Source organism: Carettochelys insculpta, chromosome 28 (assembly GCF_033958435.1).
Source record: "Carettochelys insculpta isolate YL-2023 chromosome 28, ASM3395843v1, whole genome shotgun sequence".
Taxonomy (NCBI): domain Eukaryota; kingdom Metazoa; phylum Chordata; order Testudines; family Carettochelyidae; genus Carettochelys; species Carettochelys insculpta.
The window spans coordinates 13,004,082-13,025,032 of NC_134164.1; the positions used below are offsets into that span (position 1 = coordinate 13,004,082).

Consider the following 20,951-nt stretch of genomic DNA (forward strand, 5'->3'; position numbering starts at 1 on the left):
TAGCTGAGGCACACTTGGGATGGCCGCCTCCACCCTGCCTTAGCCGCCATCTTGGTAGGGTCTCCGTGACCCTCGGGCTTGTGGGTAGAAGGGAAAAGCCCTGGCGAAAACGCTTCGGCTAAGCGCTCCTGAGCACCGACTTCCGCCTCCCGGCCCAGCTCTACCGTGCGGCCCAGCGCCCGGACGCCACTCTCAAGATGGCGGCAGGATATAGTCGTTCCGGAAGCGGAAGTGTGCGCTCGCGTGGGGGGCAGCGCGGGTAGCACCTTGGTGTGTGCACGTGTAAGGTACCCCCCGACCGCGCCGGGGTGAGTCGGGGCCGGGAGACAGTGCTTGGGCTCCGACCGGTAGCGTGGTGCGGGCGTAGGTGCGGGATTGCGGCGGGGATCTGAGCGCGGGAGGTGCGGGGTTGGGGGGTCCTGGGTGCAGGGTTGCGGGGGGATCTGAGCGCGGGGGGTGCGGGGGGGATCTGGGTGCGGGGTTGCGCGGGGGTGCGGGATTGCGGTGTTGCGGGGGGGATCTGAGCGCGGGAGGTGCGGGGTTGCGGGGGGATCTGAGCGTGGGGGGTGCGGGGTTGTGGGGGGATCTGAGCGTGGGGGGTGCGGGGTTGCGGGGGTTGTCTGAGCGTGGGGGGTGCGGGGTTGCGGGGGTGGTCTGAGCGTGGGGGGTGCGGGGTTGCGGGGGGATCTGAGCGCAGGGGGGTGCGGGGTTGGTGGGTCCTGGGTGCAGGGTTGCGGGGGGATCTGAGCGCGGGGGGTGCGGGGGGGATCTGGGTGCGGGGTTGTGCGGGATTGCGGTGTTGCGGGGAGGATCTGAGCGCGGGAGGTGCGGGGTTGCGGGGGGATCTGAGCGTGGGGGGTGCGGGGTTGTGGGGGGATCTGAGCGTGGGGGGTGCGGGGTTGCGGGGGGATCTGAGCGCGGGGGGTGCAGGGTTGCGGGGGTTGTCTGAGCGTGGGGGGTGCGGGGTTGCGGGGGGATCTGAGCGTGGGGGGTGCGGGGTTGCGGGGGGATCTGAGCGCAGGGGGGTGCGGGGTTGGTGGGTCCTGGGTGCAGGGTTGCGGGGGTTGTCTGAGCGCGGGGGGTGCGGGGTTGCGGCGGGGATCTGGGTGCGGGGTTGCGGGGGGGGTCTGAGTGTGTGGGATTGCGGGGTGGTCTGAGCACAGTGGAATTCCTCATTTCCAGAGCTGCCCCTTGCCCAGCCCAGCCCTTTCACAGCTGGGTCCCGGATAACCTTTCCAGCCAGCGGTGCTGTCCCCTCATGTGGGCAGCGGGGCCATCTGGGGGCGAGCCCTGTGCTTATCTCCTGCATGCTGATCCCTGGCAGCCTGCAGCATGAGGGGCCTGTGCTCACTGGGTTCGGCATTAGATGGTGGGGAGAGAGAAGCTCTCTGCCTCCTCTTGTGTCTGGCGAAGGGGGTCTTTGCCTGGAAAGCCTGTGCTCCAAAATAGCTGTTAGTCCCTTCGACACTCCAGGACTTCTCGGTGTTTCTGATGTCTCTCAGCCTCACCCAGCTGCTGAGGGGGGCAGTGGGGTTGCAGCTGCAGAGAGAGGGCTGGGGGCTCCCTCCTGCTGGTCGAGTGTTGGGCTGAGTCTGACCTGCTCCCTTAGGTGCTCAAGTGATGAAGGACAATGTGAACTGTGGATTCCACTTGTGTTGGTTTCTGTCTCTCTGCAGAGGTGGTGTGTGCAGCTGCCTCTGACTGGTGTGGGGGCTCCTCCTCCTACCGGCGAAGCAGAGCCTCTGGGCTCCTTAACTCCCCACCAGGATGGGCAAGAAGGGCAAGGTGGGGAAGAGTCGTCGAGACAAGTTCTACCGCCTGGCGAAGGAGACTGGTGAGCGGGCATGTGGGTCGGTGCCTGCTGAGTGCGTCTCTCCTGGGATGTGTGTCTGCCTGCCCACACTCACGTCCTACAACTAACAGCCCCAGTCTCCCCCTGCGAGGCCAGGCCTGTGCTTCCCAGCGCAGCTCCATCCGTTTGTTTTCCTGCCTTCTGCCCTGCACCAGCTGGCCATGGACTCTGAGTGCTCCTGTCCCCACTTTGCTGCTGCGCCGTGCAGTGCTGGGCCGCACCCAGGCCCCCTGTGTAACTCTGATTTGCTTTCCCCGTAGGATTCCGTTCACGGTCCTCCTTTAAGCTGATTCAGCTCAACCGGAAGTTCCAGTTCCTGCCGAAATCCCGTGCGCTGCTGGACCTGTGCGCAGCCCCTGGGGGTTGGTGAGTGACCAGAGCCAGGACTGCCCCCTCAGAATGCAGGGACCCCCTCCTCAGATCACCAGTCCTTGGAACGGGCGTGGCAGTTTCTCCTGGGGACCTCTGGGTCCTAGGAGGCAGGAATACCCTGGCTGGCTTGTCAGAGCTCGTGCCATGGCTCAGCTGGACCTTGAGGAGGCCCAGAGCCCATGTGCAGTGAGTTCAGACCTCCTACAGTGGGGCAGCACTGCAGCCTGGGCTGCTTCCTGGCTCCAGCAGCAGCAACAAACTGACTCTGGGGGCAGCAGAGCCATTGCGCTGCATTCCCATGGCAATAGGGCAGGAACAGACATTGAACAGCAGCCCCTGCCTCTCCTCGGGGCTGGTGAACAGGCTGCCATCAGGGGCAATTCACTGCATGCGTCGGACTTCGGGGGGGCCTGAGCTGTCCTGCCGCAGACCCTGAGTGACTGTCCCGTAGCAGCTACTGGCGAGAGGCTAGTGCCCAGGCCTGGAGCTGCTGCTGGTACGTTGCCCACCCATAGGGAGGCACTAGTCCCATACTCCCCTGCAGGCTCTGCATGGGTTGAAGCCCCAGGAAGCAGTCTCCAGTCCAGCTTTGCCATACGAGGCATCACACACATCTTCCTCAGGGCTGTGCATGGCAGCATGGATGGCATGGGGGGCTCCCTATGTTTTGGGGAGCCACTCCCAGTGCTACCTGTCCCTCCAAGTCCCCCCAGTACCCCCCCAACCCCGGGTGCCCTCCACCCCGCCCTTCAGCCCATCTCAAGACGGGCCTAGGGCGGCGTTGGCCCCAAACAGCGTGTCTGTGGGCTGCCTACTGACTCATCGGGGGGTGTCAGGCCCCAGGAAGTGGGTGTGGAGCCCGGTGCGGCCTGGCTTTCTCCTCTGTGTGAGTCACCCCCATGGAAGTCTTGTCCTTTCCTGTGATGCTGCTGGTTGGGGGGAGCTGTGGGGGTCGGCGAGGTGAGCTGAGACCTTATACTGCCTGGCTCTTTCTCCACTCCACAGGCTGCAGGTGGCCTCCAAGTTCATGCCAGTTTCCAGCCTCATCATTGGTGAGTGATGGGAGCCTGGGGGGGTGGGGCGGGGAGAGGGACAGACACAGGACCAGATGCCTGAGGGGCTGGGCTTAGGGGAGATGGGGCAGCCACTGTGGTCTGGTTGGGACCCATGCACTGTCCTACATGATGGTTGGGGCAGTGCCAACCGCGTGGGGGCTATTGAGAGCGCGAGGGCCTGGCAGGTGCTGAGTGTCTCTCTCCCCTAGGGGTGGATTTGGTCCCCATTAAGCCCATCCCCAACGTGGTGACGCTGCAGGAAGACATCACCACAGAAAAGTGTCGCCAGGTAATTCCCCAGCGCTGCTGAACCCCGACACGCATCTCCCCAGCCTGGTTTCTGGGGGGTGGGGGAGCCGGCTGCCCACCTGCCCTGCTTCCCTTGTGGGATGGGAAGGGAATGGGTAGGACCCTTGAGTGGCTCAGCTGCTTGGGGTGCAAGTTCTCCGGGCAGCCCTGGTGGGGCAGCTGGCATGCGGGAGGGCCTGCAGGCTCCGTGTGCCCTCGCCCCCTCTCTCACACTGCTTCAGGGAGCATGCGGGGAGCTGGTCTGGCAGGGACGGTGTCTCAGGCTCACCGGCTGCCCTTCCCCACCAGGCCCTGCGCAAGGAGCTGCAGACATGGAAGGTGGACGTGGTGCTGAACGACGGGGCCCCCAACGTGGGGGCCAGCTGGGTACACGATGCATACTCCCAAGGTACGGTCCCCGCGATGGCCGAGGTCTCGGCCCCTAACCCAGCAGCACTGGTCCTACGCTCCAGGGTGGAGAGCAGCCTTCCCTGTGGAGGTGTGAGATGGAACCCCCAGGCAGGGAAAGGAGCAGGACCCCAGCATGGGGCGAACGTCTGTGGGGTTGTCTCTGCAGCAGGCCCAGCCCCACCTCTCATCCCATCCTCCTTGCGTACCGCACTCTGGATCCCCTTCCCCAGCCAGCCCTGTCTGGAGCCTCTGGAGCAAAGGCTCAGTGGTGCTGACTTAGTTGTGGTCTCCCCTCCAGCCAGCCTGACGCTCATGGCCCTGAAACTGGCCTGCGAGTTCCTTTCCAAGGGCGGCTGGTTCATCACCAAAGTCTTCCGGTCCCGCGACTACCAGCCCCTTCTGTGGATCTTCCAGCAGTTCTTCCACAAGGTGCAGGCCACCAAGCCGCAGGCCTCCCGCAATGAGTCAGCTGAGATCTTTGTGGTCTGCCAGGGTGAGCTGGGGGCATGGCATGGTGGGGCGGGAGGGGGTGGGGGCACTAGGGTGCTGGCTGTCACATCTGAGCCTTCCCTTTTCTTTCTCCTAGGATATCTGGCCCCAGACAAAATCGACAGCAAATTCTTTGACCCCAAATTTGCCTTCAAGGAAGTTGAGGTTCAGGCCAAGTCTGTGAGCGAGCTGGTGACCAAGAAGAAACCAAAGGTTCAAGTGTTGGGGGGTGTTGGCTGGCAGGGGTATGGGGGGCAGGGTGAGCCACACCCAGGGTTGAGGAGAAGGGACCACAGCCCAGAGTGGGGCTAGGGGATGCTGTGGCATTTGGAGCCTGCTGAGTGGAGCTGGCGCTTTACTTATCTCTTTTGCCTAGTAATACACACTCAGAGCTTCGAACACACTTGTTTCCCAGAGCTGGTGAGAGCCGTTAGAGGGCCAAAAAGCTGTGAGCCATGCAAGAACTGCTTAAAAATTTCCTGCTGTTGCAGCAGTATCTACCATGGGGAGAAAGGAGCAGTTGAGAGCAACGGGTGTGGGTTAGGAGTTACAGAGAGCAGAATGGGTCGAATTCAATCACCAAGAAAAGAACTTTTGATTTAAATCAATTTCCCCAGTAACACTCATTGGCATGTTTCCCAAAGAATGGCGCAAATCTGATCGCTCAGTGTCTAGAAGGGTTTTCTTTGTGTACTTTGTGCAGTTTTTGTAGTTAACTTGATTTTCATTAATTTAGGAAATCCGCCATAACACCCGTTGTTACCTGTGATAAACTGCAAATGCACAAACAGCACGTTAGGAATAGTGAAGACTAAATCACGTACACAAATTCAAATATACTTACACAGTAGGTTTCATTCCTGGGCAAACAAGCGTAAGGCAGCACCAGGTGGGGGAGGGGCCCTGCCACCTCCGGTCCTGGCTGTGCCTGGCTCACTGTTCCTGTGACTGGTGGGCAGCCCAGCGCCCGGCGCAGCAGCGCTGATCAGTTTCCCAGCTCCCGCAAGCAGAGGAGAGCCGGGAGCCAGGCTGGTGCCTCGTGCCCAGCTCCCTGCCACTCTCAATTTCAACTCGGTTTATTTCAAGAAACACGTAAGTTGAATTTGCGTAAGTCGGATCTACTGGGTCAAACAATCTATTTAAATGTCACAAACGTTTCGCATTTGCAAGTGCAGCCGTCTTCTGAGTTGGAGGTTGGTGGCTGACATTAACCTTTTTTCCCCCCTAGTTTCAATTTTTATTAACTTTCACAGACGTCACAACATTAATTTTTGGTGTCTTTAAACCTTCTATAACTAACTGGTGTCTTCCCCACTCTTGCTGGCATTTGGATCCAAAGGCAGGAACTTTTCGGCTTGTAAAAGAGACAGATAAGGAGCGATATGGAAGAGAGCTGTAAAAACGCGACTAGGGTAGGAGAAACAAAGTGTGATTCAAAATTCACCTGCTGAGGACGACCTTGTTTAAATCAGCAAGTCAGATAGCTAGTATCCAAAAAGCTGTGGAAGGGCTGGCTAGGAAGGTCTAGGGCCTCCTGATGTCAGTTAACGCTTGTCTTCGTGTTATAGGGGTGTCTTGTCAAAAACCTGATTCAGTTCTGTGAAAGGTACTTGGCTTTGAACTAAAACCTTTCACTAAGCAATGTCAGCAAAGCTTGCCATGAGTGGATGAGGAGCTGATGAGCTGGCCGATCTCCAAAGCCATTCATCAGCACAGAGTTGTCATCAAATGGGCGAGCTCGAGACAGGCCGGGAGGGTGGCTGGGAGAGGAGAACTAAAGAAAACAGGTGCCCCCGTGCAGCCAGGGAGCGACCACAGCAGCACCTCTGAGGCCCCTCTGAGTGATTTGATCGGAGGTAGATGATGTGCCAGTGTTAAGGCGCCAGGCAGAACGAGAAGCCCTGGCAGCAAGAGGCAGGAAGTGCTCCCTGAGCCAGTGATCGGCTCTTGGAAGGTGCTGCCTGGGGCTGGAGGCCTTCCCCAGCTCTTGGTGTGGTCAGCTCCAGCTGTTGCTTTAGCGTATTGGGCTCTGCATAGGTGTGAGGGGACGTGGGCTGGGCTGGGCTGGGCTTGGCAGGAGGTGAGACCTGCTGTTCTAATGGCTCCTGCCATGAATCTGTGGCTCTGACCCATCCTCCCGTCCCGCAGGCGGAGGGGTATGCAGAAGGTGACACAACGCTCTATCACCGCTTCACTCTGATGGATTTCCTCAAGGCCCCCAACCCCGTGGATTTCCTCTCCAAGGCCAATGAGGTGAGTGCCCTGGGCCCATTGGGGTGTAGCTAGCCCCTGGGAACAGAGCAGGGACAGTCCCCAGCTTGGGAGACAGGTGCCTGTGCTGGCCTGGGCTCTGCCCCCTGCCGGACACCTGCAGTGCCCCTAGCCGCATCCAGGCGCTTGTGGGTAGGACCCTGAGCCCTGAGGGGATGTGGGGCAAGGAAAGGGCTGCTGAGCCTCAGGCAGGAAGCAGCTGCTGCCTTTTCCCCTCGGCTCCTCCGCAGATCACGCTGGGGGACGGCGAGCTGGAACGGCACAGCGCCACCACCGAGGAGCTGCGCCAGTGCTGCCAGGATATCCGTGTGCTGGGCCGCAAGGAGCTCAGGTAGGGGGAGCGCGCTGCCTCGGCTCGCGGAGTCTGGCCTGGCCTGGGGCGGCAGTTTCTAACTCACTGCCTCTGTGCAGGGCCCTGCTGAACTGGAGGACGAAGCTCCGGCGTTTCATGGCCAGGAAGCTGAAGGAACAGGCCAAGGAGCTGGATATCAGGTAGGAGAAGAAACGTGGCTTCCGGCGTCCCCAGCTGCAGGACGCCCCCAGGGTGCTGTGGCACTGGGAGCACTGTGGCTGGGTGGGGTGGGACAAAGTGACTCCTGTTGCCTGGCAGCTTGAGCTCCGGTGAGGAGGAGGAGGGCGGCGAGGAGGAGCCTGAGAAGAGGACGGGAGCAGCTGAGGACGGAGCCGCGGTAGAGGAGGAGGAGGAAGAGATGGAGCTGAAACTGGCAGAGCTGAAGGCAGAGGAGGTAGCAGAGCTGAGGAGGTGAGAGCTGCCAGCCCTGGGGTGGGCTGGTTGGGGCAGAGCTTGCGGGTCTGTGTGGTTTGGAGAGGAGCTGGGCAAAGCTGGGCCCTGAGCTTCTGCCATGCGACAGGCACGTGATGAGCTGGGCTGGGCTGAGGCGTCCAGTTCTCGGGGTGTTGCAGGGTCTCTCCCTGGCTCCCCAAGGGCACCTCAGGAACTCCCTGGAACCGAGGTGCTCCCCACCTGCCTCTTCCCTTTGTCTTGTCTCCCTGCCACCCTCCTGGCCCATCTCGAGGACCCAGTTCCTTTGGTCTCAGGCCCCCAGCGGGGCTCAGGCACTCGCCTGCCCCACTGTGTGAGGGGAGCAGAGGCCCTGAGCAGAGCTGGGAATGGAACTCACGAATCCTGCCAGCCAGGCCTTCTCTGACCCCTCAAGAGACCCGACTCCATGTGTCCCTGAAGCAGCTGGAGCTCCCTGCCAGGTGGCACCGACGCTGCCTCTCAGGCACTGCTCTAGCCGGACCACCCAGCACTGGGCCCTCGTGGTTGAGGTCGTTGACTCCTGCCACATGGCTGCGCAGCGTGGCCCTGCGGTGCGGGAAATCCAGGGGCGATGGGACAGGCCTGCTGGGAAGCAGGCTGGGGCAGCAGGCTCCCGTCAGCAGCTGTGGGGTGCTGGCTGCCGTGTGACACCTCCCCCATGGGGATCCCCCAGGAAGAAGAAGAAGATCCTGAAGGAGCAGCGGAAGCAGCGCGAGCGCATCGAGCTGAAAATGGACCTGCCGGGCGTCTCCATTGCCGACGAGGGGGAGACGGGCATGTTCTCCCTCCGCGCCATCGGCAGGGCCCAGGTGAGGAGGAGGCAGGGGCAGCAGCGGGCTCCCCACCTGCGTGCTGGCCAGTGTCTGCTGGGGGCTGGCAGGTGTGTGGGCAGCCTGGGGTGCAGCAGGAGGAGGTATAGGAGGGGCTGGAAATGGTGAGGTCCCAGGCCCTCACACAGGGCCAGGAGAGTGGCGGGGGGGGGACACTAGGGGGTGCTGGCGAGGGCAGGCCAGGAGATCAGCTTGCCAAAGAGGGGACTGGAGAGGTGGAAAAGGAGGCAGGAAGAGCCCAGGTCCTTGAGCCTGGCTGCTGATGCTCACTCCCTGGTTCTCAGCTGCTGAACGAGGTGGCCAGAGGGGACATGGCCTCTGCGGACGCTTTCCTGGAGGCGCCGCCCGAGGACGACGACGTGGCCCTCTCAGATCAGGATGGTGGAGATGACGTGTCTCTGGCCAGCGACCTGGGCTCAGATGAACTGGCCGACGTGGAAGAGTGGCAGGGGCGTCTGCAGGAAGCCAAGCGGAAGCTGGCCCCAAAGAGGTCAGAGACACCGTGGGGAGGGGTCACTCGTTCAGGGGCATCCTGGCAGCTGTTGGAGCCCCTTGGCCATGGGTAGGGTCCTACCACCTTCTGGCTGTGAAAGCTGCGTCACAGACCATGGAAGCTGCTCTCCCCACGAAAGCTGCTCTTGTGTGTGTTTGTGCCCTGCACTGAGCAGCATTTGTCAAGCTGGGGATCATGGTGTTTCTGCCACTCTTCGTGTGTTGCCTTCAGAGCTGGGTGGTGGAGCGTGGTGGCTGTTTGCTGAAAGCAGCACCCCCACCAGCAGCAGCACAAAATCAAGGGTGTCATGGGCTTCATCTTTTGGAATACACGATCCTGCTTCATTACGCGCTGTGAAATTCCAGCATGTGAAGCCAGGGGCTGCTGTGAGCGGCTGTGGGGGTGACCAGCCATATTGCCTGGTCCTTAACCCTTGCAGCTCCGTCATTTTCAGGGCTGTAGCTATATTAAATGCTCCTCCCTTCCACGTCGAGCACAGTGACCCTGCTGGGTCCCTGCCCTGGCGCTGAGCGCTCCTGGCCGGCTGTGTTGCAGAGGGACCTTCCAGCAAGCGGCGGAGGAGGTGGGGGAGGAGAATCCCCTGCTGGTGCCCCTGGAGGAGAAGGCGGTACTGGAGGAGAGACAGACTAGCCTGTGGTTCGGGAAGGTGAGTGCCTGCACTGGCCCTGGGTGGGGCTGCTCCAGTGCCCTCTGCTGGCTGGGACAGTCTGCTTGCTGTGGCTTGTGAGTCTCCCCACTCGGGCTGTGGGGATCCCATGTATGAGGGGAGTGAGGAGTCCAGCAAGATCAGCCCACGTGCGGGGCTCTGAATCCTGGCCCCAAACAGCCATTCACCCCTTTCTCCTGCTGCCACCCATGTCTCCCTCTGCACGTCCTGCTGCTCCCGCTGCCTGCGTGTTTGCTGCTGCCCGTTTGCCCTCCTACCCCCCACCACCATCCACATCCCCTTCCGCTCTCCAGCCAGCTCCATTCCGCCCCGTGACCAACTACCCCCATCCTAGGAAGCCTTTGCCGGCATCGAGGACGATGCAGACGAAGCCCTGGAGATCAGCCAGGCACAGGTGCTGTCCCAGAGGAGGGAGCTGCAGCCAGGTGAGAGACGGGCTGTGCTGTGGGGCATGGAGCCCGCTGTCCCTGGGGGTGGCACCCTTGGGAGCCAAGCCTTGCCAGGAGCTGGGCCTGGTGTGCAGGCAGGAAGTGGGCACATGGTCCCAGAAAGGCCAACAGTCCCAGGCCCCAGCCAGCTCTGCAACCCACTGAAGTGGGGGAGGCTGTTGACAGGCTAGGCCATGGCCCAGCAAAGCAGGGCAGGGCGTGGGCTCCCCTGGAAGGCGGCAGGCTGGCCGTGTGGCTGGGGTCCCTGGGACTCTGCGATGCTGCTCCTGCCTGCAAGAGCTCCCTTGGGTGCCCCCAGTGCCCTCACCTCACACACGGTCTGGCTCCTCTCCCCCAGGGGATGTGAGGGGGAAGGGGCAGAAGACCCAGGTCCTGTCCCAGGCCGGAGCCGCGGCTGTGGGGGCCAGTCCCAGTGAAGCCCAGGACCGGGGGAGCAGCGAGGAGGAGGACACAGGCAGCAGCAGCGAGGAGGAGAGGTGAGAGCCAGACAGGGCTGGCTGGGGGGAGTGGGGAGCTGCCCCTTGCTCGGGGAGGGTGTTGCATGAGCAGCAGTGACCGCTTCCCCCTCCCCCCAGGGAGAAGCCGCAGGAGGGGAGGAAGCGAACGCTGGCTGAGGCGGGCGGCTTCGAGGTGGTGCCCATCGAGGACCCAGGTGAGGTGGAGGGAGGGGTGTGTGCAGGGCTGTGTGGCCATGCTGGGATGTTTGCGCCCCGGACACCAGCTTGGGTTTCGGGGGGGGCGGGGGTGGCACATTAGCCCAGCGGGGGTGCGGGGTACCTGGTCACAGAGGCTGTCTGTTTGGAGTGGCCAGGGGGACCATCGTAGCCTGAGCCCTAACTTGCCTGGCTCCCCCAGTGAAGAGAGCCCAGGTCCTGGACGCAGAGGGGTTGGTGCTGGGGTCGGTCATCGCCACCTCCAGCAAGGCCAAGCGGGACCTGATCGATGACTCCTTCAACAGGTATCAGGGCGACAGCTGGCTCCCTGGGCAGCCAGGGGATGGGGGGGTGGGCACAGGGATGTGGGGCGGCCGGCTGCCTGGGGTGGGCACAGGGATGTGGGGCGGCAGCTCCCCAGTGTGGGCACAGGGATGCAAGGGTGGGCAGCTCTCCAGGGCGGGCAGGGGATGGGGGGCGGCCAGCTACCCAGGGTGGGCAAAGGGATGCGGGGGGTGGCCGCTCCCTGGGCAGGCAGGGGATGAGGGGGTGGCTGGCTCCCTGGGGTGGGCACAGGGATGTTGGGGGGGCGGCTCCGTGGGGTGGGCACAGGGATGTTGGGGGGGCGGCTCCGTGGGGTGGGCACAGGGATGTTGGGGGGGCGGCTCCCTGGGGTGGGCACAGGGATGTAGGGTGGGCAGCTCCCCAGGGCAGGCAGGGGATGGGGGAGCAGCTGGCTGTGTAAGGTGAGAGGAGCTGTGATTTTCGAGGTGCCTGCCCCCACTCAATTGGTAACTCTCACAGCAGAGTAACCTCTGGCCCCCTGAGCTGTGGCTGGCAGTTGTGTCTTGTCTGTGAGTCCCCAGGCAGGGGAGGCATTCAGTGGAGATGGGGCTGTGCCATCGTCTGCGCTTGGTCCCCTCACCTGTTGGGCCGCTCCCCCAGGTATGCCTTTAACGAGGAGGAGGGGGAGCTGCCCGAGTGGTTCCAGCAGGACGAGCAGCAGCACCGCCGGAAGCAGCTGCCCCTGGACCGGCAGGCGGTGGAGGAGTACCGGCAGCGCTGGTGCCAGATCAACGCCCGCCCCATCAAGAAGGTGGCGGAGGCCAAGGCCCGGAAGAAGCGGCGGGTGCGTGAGATGCATGGCAGAGTCAGGCTTCCCCTCCTGGCCTGCACAGGTCGCAGCCGCCCCTGACCTCTTCTGTCTCCTCAGATGCTGAAGAAGATGGAGCAGATGAGGAAGAAGGCAGAGGCTGTGGTGAGCACAGTGGATATTTCAGAGCGGGAGAAGGTGGCCCAGCTGCGCAGGTGAGTTACGGGGTTGGGATCTGTGGCTCAGGTTGGGCAGGTGGGTTGTTATCAGAGCGACAGAAACTGTGCCAGGGAGGCAGAGGGGCACGAGGCCAGGGAGGCTACCAGAGCCACATCTTGGCTTCCTCTGGGATCCTTTTGGCTCCCCACCTCTGCCCTGGCCAGGCACCTGCTGCTTGGGTCTCCGTGCTGGGCAGTGGGCAGTAAGCCGTGGGGGTAGCCAGTCACCTGGCAGGGCGAGAGGCTGACGGCAGCTGAGACCAAAGGCAGGGAGTTGTCATGCCTGTCTGCGGCCATGGCCCTGGATACGGGGAGCAGGCACTGCCCAGGGAGTGACTGGAATCCTGGCCCAGGAGTTGCATAGACATCCCTCCCCACCCCCAGGTCCAGGGGGGGTCTCTGCTCTGATCCTCTTCCTTCCTCCAACAGCATCTACAAGAAGGCCGGCCTGGGGAAGGAGAGGCGGGAGGTCACCTACCTGGTGGCAAAGAAGGGGGTGGGCCGGCGTGTGCGGCGCCCTGCTGGGGTCAAGGGACACTTCAAGGTGGTGGACGGCCGCATGAAGAAGGACGCGAGGGCTCGGAAAGGCAAAGAGAAGCCAAAACAGCGCCGAAAGTGAGGCCTCTGCTGGCTAGAGCCGGGCCTGGCTGGTGCCACACACCCTCCGGGGTGGCGGGACTCCTCGCAGGCCAGCTCGGCACCCAGCTCCTGGGGGGACTCTGGCCAACTGCTCCTCAGCCGGGTGCAAAGGAGGACGTGCTGGGGCTCATGAGGTCACTTCCTGTCTGCACTCCACACCAGCCTCAGCTGCATAGGTCTTGCTGCCGCCCTTCTGGGGGCTTGCTGTGCAGCAGGTGATTGGTTAGCCCTGATCAGGTGGCTTCTGCGTTGCCATCCAGCTGTCAGTTCTGGGCAAAGACTCCCCACTAGGAGAGGTCTGCTCCCCTTCCAGCTGTGCCCACGCTCTCCCCTGGGCGTCTTGTGTGGTCCAGCGCCCAGGGACTCCTTGGAGCTGGGTTGGGTGCTGTGTCCTGCTCGGGTTCTGGACTGGGGGTGGCTGGGAAAACAGGCGTGACAGCTGCATGGGTGGGGGTGGGGAGTCTCCCCTCTATTGTCAAGTCTCCCTGGGGAGAGCTGCTCTCCTGGTTTGCTCTGAAATTAAACCGTTTGCCAGGGGCCTGTTAGCTGTTCCCTTGTGGCCAGCAGACCCTGCTCTGCCACTAGCTCTTTTGACATGGCTGCAGTGCCAGCAGGCAGTTGGAGCTGCTGTCAGGGCCCACCCCCGACCCCACCCCAGGAGGAGAGGAACAGCTGCCAGCACCTTGGTGTCAGCTGGGCCAGTTCCCCAAATGAGCCTGTGCCTTTGGGTTCTCCTCCCAGCCCTGCCCTGTCTGGGCTGGGGAAAAGGAGCTTCCAGAGTGAGGCCTCGATGGCAGAGCAACAGCCTGAATAGTGGCTTTCAGCTGCTGCAGTGCAGGAGGCCTGCGGCAGAGGTCAAAACTCAGGGCCTGGCCTGTTCCTGGCTGGGGTGGGTGGAAGGGAGAGGCCTGTTCTGCTCTGGACAGATGGGTCACTGGTGTTGGGGCAGGGCAAGAGAGCTGATCTGGATGCTGGTTTGGGTTCCCTTTGCTGAAACGACTCTGCTTCGTTAGCTCTCCTGGCAGATCCACATGGGGACACTAGCTCAGTGAGACGTGCCCTGTGCTGGGGCAAAGCTGTGCTCTATGCCCAGCTCCTACGCCTGTCCCTGCATTCACTCTGCCTGCATGGGGGGGTGTCACCCCTGGCCTGGGCCTCTACCTGCCATCCCCTGTGTTGCAGTAGTCCTGGACCTTCCTGGGAAAGGGGAGTGGGGACGACCCCCGTCCGCACCCCTGCAGGATCCCTGCTTAACTCTGCAATGTAACACTGCTCAGGAGTTAGCAGTGTGAGCTCAGGGAGCTCCTGGCTGCTGCAGCATCCTAGAGGGATGCAGTTCATCCCTTCAGCTGCAGATCTGAAGTCCCTGCTTGCAACTTACAATCTGGCCAACTTTTCACAGGGGTCAACTCCTGCTGTAAGGCCAGAGCTCAGCAAATTGCTGGCACAAGTATTTAATATGAGCAAAATGCTCTGTCCTGTCCTGGTCTCCAATCCCTCACTTGTTTTTAGAAATAAGGGAGCTGTGTTAAATGACAAGAAAGTAGCACCAACTCAGCACTTCCTTGTAGCTAATGTTCTGGGCTGGGTATAGGGTGGGAGACAGATGTGCTAGAGATGGGTTGGGGCTGGGTCCTAGTGGGTATTGACAGACAGGGCTGTTTGGGGTCCTGCCGACAGTTGAATATTCATGTTCCCCAGCTCACAACACAGCCCCCCCAAAAAACACACAGGAGTACATCCTATTCCCCCAATGCTAGAGGCCAGTTCTGCTCCTTAGGCAGACACATGCAGCCTTTGGGATGTATTTGTTGTGTCCACTCCAACCGAGCTTAGCTCACCTCCTGACGAGGGGAGGCAGCGGGGGTCAGGCAGAAGGTGTGGGCCTGGAGCAAGCCATGCTGTGGTGTGGCCTCTGGCAGCACAGTGCTCAGGCAGTGATTTAAGGAGCCCAGGACTCTGATCACTGCAGCAGCCAGGGGCCCTGAGCCCTTTTGAATCACTGGGTCCACTCAGTTTCTCCCTTTGTCTTCCCTGCTGCACAGCAGCCAGCATTGGTGCTGAGAAAAGCCCCTGCACCTACCCACTGCACCAAGTGCCTGTGAGATCCACAGGCAGGCAAATCAACTTCCTGCTTTGAAAGGGGACCTGTCAAGAGCTTTTGCTTCTCTGCGAGACCTAGCGAGAGGCTGGACAGTTTGTCTCTTTTGTGCCGCTTATTTACAGTATGACTGTCAGGAGTGGCAAGTCTCATCTGCCCAAGGGTCCCTGGAGGCTGGGCTGGGCTGGGTGCCCCATAGAATGCATGTCTGTCAGGCTCTCTCCCTGTAGTTGACCCTTCGCAGAGATCACCTTTCCCACAACGTTCACTGTCCTTGGTATTAAACATCAACAAAACAAACAAAGCATGAGAAGTGAAGCATCTGGCGGCTGTTCCTCCCTGTCCTGGGCTTTGACTTCTAAAACCAATGTTGGTAAAGCCAGGCAAGCAGGTAGAAGTGCCTGCGTTGGTTTGAGAAGGGTTGTTAGGAGTTTACCTTCAATCAATTCCTAACTGATTGAATTAAACTAAAATAAGCCCCTTCCCACCATGATGAGTGGGTAAACACTGAGGTGGGGATTGATGTAAGTAAAGGGGGGGCTGTTGCGGATGCTGCCTGCCCCATGGTTAAAGCCAACCCCACCCCAGTGATCACATGGCTGGGGAAGGGGACAGAGCTGCCGTCCCAGGACCCGGCTGCTCTAAGGACACACAGGAGCTGTGAGGCGCAGCAGCAGGGAGGCACAAAGCAGGAGAAGAGCCTCACTAACAGGCAGGGTTTGTATTTTGTTTTATGCTGCCCCTGCCCCTCCAGCAGGACAGGCAGCAAACTCCAGAGCTCCCCCAGCAGCCACTGGTTCCCAGGTGTGACTGCTGGTTTGGAGGCTCCGATGGGATTGCAGGGACATTTCCAGAGCAAACTGGGAGATGTTGGCAGGAGAAGGTGCTCGGAACAGGGCAGCTGGGATGGGGAACAGCAGCAGCTGAGAAGGGGCTTGATGGTGCCCCTGAGATCCTGCGATGTCTGGCTGCTGGCAGGGGCTCTCTCAGGGTGGCGGGGAGCTGCCCAGCGAGGCAAGACCTTCCGTGGGAATTTCCCATTGTGTCAGCATCAGAGACTTGGAACAAACACAAACATCCCCTCAGACAGGCTCAAAATCACACCCCACACCCAGCAGACACCTGTGCACGTCGGCCCCTAGAATTCTCCCTCCCCCACACAGATGGCTCCCCAGCTCTCGACACATTCCCATGTGCCCGACAGGGCCCCTTCCTTCAAGCTGTTCCCTCCCCGCTCCTCCCCAGCCCTTCTGGGTTCCATGCTCACTTCTGCCCGTCCTTTGCCATCTACAACACACACCCACCTCTCCAGCCCATGGACTGGCTCCACCCGGACAGCTGGAGGGACTGGAACCGTGTTTGGCTGCATGACACCTACCTGAGCCACAGGGGGCACTGTGTTCGGCCTCTGTGTGTTCACCTGCAACAGCAAGGAATGTAAGGGAGGGAGGAGAGACCCACTGGGCAGCTGAGACCCCCCGCCCCCCAGTCCCACACAGGCAGTGTTACCGCAGCCCCAGGGGATGTCTGCCCTAGATCTGATCCCCTAGGGGACTGTGAGGTTGCCCTGGATCTGAGTGGGGCTGTACGCTGTCCCCAAGCCGCATCTCCGGGTCAGATGGGCTCCATCAATCGCCTCTGAGTCGCCCCTCAAAACACACAGAAACCATCCTGCTGCCCCCAGCCCAGCACAAAGCATTCGGGGCATCTGAGGAATGGATGGCAGGTAAAAGTGTGGGGCCCTGAAAGGGCGGGGGGGGGGTGGGATTCATCCGCTCCTGCTGGGATGTCCCCAGTTACACCAGCTGCACCGTCCCCACCCGCCCAAGGAACATGGCTCCCAGGTCCTTCCTGCTGAGCTGGCCCCACACATGGAACCTGGGAGGGTTCAGACTTGAGTGGGATTTATGGTAATGGGCCCTTGGACCCTGGGGAGAATTCAGTGATCCGCCCCCTGCCCTGAGCATGGCCCAGCCCACGAGAGCAGCTGGAATCAGGGTGGAGCAGCGCAGGACATAGACTGTGCCTGTGATGTTATTGGATTCTGATATGGACGTGTAAAACATTGTCATAACCACTATTCTACACTCACACCAAATCTTGTGCAAAGTGGCCAAGTGAGATGGCTATTAAAAGCTTATCATTCACTGCTTCTACTTTTACCGCTCATCGGCATATGCCATTTTTCTATTTGAAGTTATAAGTATTGGCTCTGGGCTTGTGTTTGAAATGTTAGTTTCTGGGAAACCTCACCAGGGTCTTGGCTGCCTGCTGTGAAAGGATTCCTCAGCTCTTGTTCCCTATGACCCCTCCTTTACTTATGATACATCGATGACATCTTTGTGATTTGGACCCAAGGTACAGAGACTCTAGAAGAATTCCACAGAGACTTTAACAATCTGCACCCCACCATCAACTTATGCCTTGACTACTCCATGCGAGAGATACATTTCTTGGACGCTACAGTACAAATCAAGGAAGGCCTGATCAGTACCACACTCTACTGGAAACCCACTGATCGCTATACTTAGCTACACACTTCTAGCTTCCATCACAGTCAAGACCTTAGGTACAATCGCATTTGCTCTGATCCTACTGACAGAGACCAAAAACTACAAGAACTTTACCAAATATTCATAAATCTGAATTACCCACCAGGAGAAGTAAAAAACAAATCAACAGACGAATACCCAGAAACCAGCTACTCCAAGATAAGCCCAAAAAAACCAAGAACAGAACACCACTTATTACCTACAGCCCCCAACTCAAACCGCTGCAACGCATCATTAAAGACCTACAACCTATCCTTAATCAGAATACCACACTCCAGAAGGACCTAGGTGACAGGCCTGTTCTCTCCTATAGACACCCTCCCAAACTTATGAGGATTCTCACCAGCAACCACAGGCTATATCAAAATACTATCAATCCTGGAACTTTTCCTTGCAACAAGACCCATTGCCAACTTTGTCCACATATCTATTCTGGAGAGATCATCACTGGACCTAACTAGGTTATTCACAGAATCACAGGCACATTCTCCTGTTCCTCAACTAACATCATATATGCCATCATGTGCCAACAATGCCCAAATACTATTTACATAGGACAAATGGTAAACACGCTTCCACAAAGAATAAATGGACACAACACAGACATCAGAAAACTCTCAATTTACAAGCCTGTCAGCCAGCACTTTAATGGAGTGGGCCATTCTGTTAATGACCTGAAAGTCTGTGTTTTACTGAAAAGGAACTTTAAGGACCGCCTCTGCCCTGGGTGTTAACAGCTCCACATTAGGCTCTGACAATGGCCCATTTTCCGCCCCCGCCCATATGATCTGCCTTGTTTTTTCCTCTTTTGATACATACTACTGGTAATGGGCCATTTCCAACTTGATTGAATAGACCTATTCACCTCTGGCCCTCCTGTTTACTGGGACTCCATTCTTTAAATACCCCTCTGGAACCCTGCCCCCCCCCCCAACCTACTCATGCATCTGATGAAGCAGGTCTTTGCCCACAAAAGCCTATGCTCCAAAATATCTGTTAGTCTATAAGGTGCCATGGGACTTCTTGTTCTCAAAGATACAGACTAACACGGCCACCTCTCTGATACGCCTGCAGAGAGAAAGTACAGAACTCTCTTTTATATTCAACTTTGACACATTAACACGTGGTTTGAACTGGGACGGCAATTACCTGGGCCATTATAAGGACTCTTTTACTTACTTTGCTTTATCTGACTCTTGACTCCCCGCCCCCACTGCCCCTCTGATCCGCCCACCTTGACTACACTTTTTCTGATTTCTCTACCTTGATAAGAATTTTTGATTCTCTGTGCCTTAAATATTGAGTCTGTTCTGGTCTGGCTATGGTCTGAAGCAGTGGGTCTGTCCCACGAAAGCTCACCTAATAAATTCTTTTGTTAGTCTTTAAAGTGCTACTGGACTGCCTTTTTGTTTTGATAAAATATAGCTTAACATGGCTATCTCTCTATTACTAGTCAGGTGGCGCTGTACTTGACAGACAAAGGGTCTTATCAGGTACCAATCAACATCGGAGCACTTTAGCTGTGAACGTGCAATCCAGCAGACAGGCAATGGCTGATTGCCTAAATGGATGTGGATGGGTGACCTGCTCGAGTGACACGCTCCATCTTGGACATGCTGCCACACAGGGAGAAAAATGGCATTCTCTCCACAGAGGCAAGAGGGCACCAAGACCGCCTCCATCCTGTCTTCAGTCCAGCTCAGCACTGCCACAATACTGTTGCTATGAACCTTGGCCTGGAGGGACTGATGACTCATCCTAGCCAAGGGTGTACTCAGAGACGTATAACGTTCTACTCCAGATCTGCTGCAAAACCTGCATCAAGAACGTTGTGGTACGTGTCTGTAACTTGGTTGCTTTGCCAATTTTACACTCAACATTTTCTTTCTTTCTATGAATAAACCCTTAGAGTCTAATGCACTGGTCAGCGCGCACTTTTGGCTAATAGCTGAGGTATAAATTGACCTGGGAATGGGGCTGGTGCTTTGGAATCAGAAGAACCTGTTTGGATTTGGTGCAATTGTTTTCATAACTTCTCATCTGCGTAAGGATGTGGCATAGGAGAAGCGTGAGTGTGCAAGGCAATTGCTTGTGTGATGCCAGCATGGCAACAGAAGTGCTTTTTGTGACTGGTTTGGCGCCCTATAGTGGAATACGCCCAGTTCTGCTCTGTAAGTATCTGTTATAGGCAATTTGCCCAGATTCGACCCTCTCGGTGATGCCCAGGACAGCCTTCTAATATTACAGTGCCACTGAGCTACCCGAGCAGCTGTGCCTTTGCGTGCCCGGTGGGACTTATCTGGCTCGTAGTAATTGTATAGTCTCACAAGAGCTGCTTGGAGATTCATCACAGGGAAATTCTACTCCAGGGAGAAGGTGACATTCGCTGCCTTCTTTGGCAGCTACAGAGAGTGACAGAGCGAGTGCCTGGGCTGAATGTCCACACTGGAAGAGCTCCCCTCTCCCTGCAGCTTCTGCAGGCATCCTGGCCCAGCCTTGCTGCCTGGAGCACTGAGAAAATGCCTCCCGCCCCACACACCTGTTCTACCCCCTGTAGCATGTAAGCCCGGTTCATCACACTCAGGGCCTGGCTCCAGCCTCCCCAGCCCCTGAGCTCCCCACTGTTCCATTCACGGCCCTCCCTGGGGTTTGGCTGAGTCTGGGCCCATCCCCCATCCTTTAGGGCAATGGGGCACTTGGAACCCAGGGAGATGTCAGCATCCCAGCCAGGACAGGAATGGGGCAGGGCAGGATCATCACAAAGGTCAGCCCCAAGTGCACATTCGGCCCTGGGCCCATGGCCCTCCACCTCCCTCCACTGTGCCCAGGGCCCAGCACACACTGACCTGGACCAGCAGGGGTTTGACCACGGTGTCCAGTCGCCCCTGGACCGGCACCACAGCCAGCTCACTGCCGCACAGCTTCTGGGTGCGCAGAGCCTTGGCGCTGGCGGTGACGTTCACCTCTCCTGTGGAGCCAGGCGGAAAGAGTCCCATCATACAGCCCCCAACGCCCCTCCCCCCGGTAGAGAGGGCCCCGGGTCCGAGGCCGGTTATGGTGGGGGTGGGGGAGGATGCAGAGTAAGGGAGAGAAAACAGAGAGAAAAAGAGACCTAGGGAGAACAGACAGAAAGCCAAACAGAAAGGAAAATGTCCTCTGCCCCCCACCCTGCCCACAGATCTTCCCTTCTTCACCCTTCCCTCCACAGCACCATACCATCAGCAACCCTTTCCTCCCTCTCAGTACAGAGCCGCTAACGCACTTTATCCTTCTACACCTGTTAGCCTGAGTTTTGGGGGGAGGGGTGCCCCAGAATGGATCAAGTTAATTCCACTCAGGCACCAGGTGTTAATAACACAGAACCCCATGTAACAGGGGATACTCTGAAAGCAGGCGTTAGAGGCAAAGGTAATGGAGCTGGCAGGTTCTGCTCCTCAGAATGGGAAGAGAGGGGAGAAAAAGTCAAGAGCCGAGAGTCAGAAAAGAAGTGGCAGGAAAACTTCCTATGTGGCCCCTTTGCTCTTGCAGTGCTACTCTGGCAGCGATTGCTGGAAGGTTGCTGCTCCACGGTGCATGGAGAGTTCGGCGACACGATGTGTCAGTCAGGGACATGGCCAGTGTGTTTTGTAGGAGTTACTCAGAGAAGACGACTTCCTCTAGTGCACTTGGGGCAGTTCCAGACCCCAGTTTGTCCCCACAGGTGAGCAACTGGC

At 58.9% G+C, this 20,951-nt stretch overlaps 2 protein-coding genes across 5 annotated transcripts in view; one reads left to right on the forward strand and one right to left on the reverse strand.

The window, feature by feature from the left end:
• Positions 1 to 121: 121 nt before the first annotated feature.
• FTSJ3 (FtsJ RNA 2'-O-methyltransferase 3) lies at positions 122 to 13,122 on the forward strand. Of its 2 annotated transcripts, none has more exons than XM_074979155.1 (22): positions 122 to 308; positions 1,677 to 1,834; positions 2,113 to 2,218; positions 3,230 to 3,276; positions 3,489 to 3,568; positions 3,877 to 3,976; positions 4,277 to 4,471; positions 4,565 to 4,680; positions 6,616 to 6,720; positions 6,969 to 7,069; positions 7,150 to 7,230; positions 7,349 to 7,501; positions 8,196 to 8,331; positions 8,637 to 8,842; positions 9,401 to 9,512; positions 9,868 to 9,958; positions 10,320 to 10,458; positions 10,558 to 10,634; positions 10,838 to 10,940; positions 11,581 to 11,764; positions 11,849 to 11,943; positions 12,376 to 13,122. In XM_074979155.1, exons 2-22 carry the CDS (start codon positions 1,768 to 1,770, stop codon positions 12,563 to 12,565), a joined length of 2,484 nt encoding a protein of 827 aa, XP_074835256.1. In that variant the 5' UTR covers positions 122 to 308; positions 1,677 to 1,767; the 3' UTR covers positions 12,566 to 13,122. The 2 variants fall into 2 exon arrangements, with proteins under 2 accessions (XP_074835256.1, XP_074835257.1); XM_074979156.1 differs by lacking the exon at positions 122 to 308 and adding an exon at positions 335 to 367.
• A 149-nt stretch (positions 13,123 to 13,271) lies between these two features.
• Positions 13,272 to 20,951, reverse strand: part of LOC142002768 (alpha-2-macroglobulin-like protein 1) — a 72,133-nt gene continuing 64,453 nt past the window's right edge. For 2 of the 3 annotated variants that reach the window (XM_074979152.1, XM_074979151.1), the window contains 2 exons: positions 20,085 to 20,206; positions 13,272 to 16,106 (listed from right to left, as the gene is read on the reverse strand). In XM_074979152.1, the coding sequence (XP_074835253.1) occupies positions 15,825 to 16,106; positions 20,085 to 20,206 (404 nt within the window). In that variant the 3' untranslated portion in view covers positions 13,272 to 15,824. The remainder of the gene's footprint in view (positions 16,107 to 20,084; positions 20,207 to 20,951) is intronic. The other variant, XM_074979153.1, reaches the window with a different exon arrangement.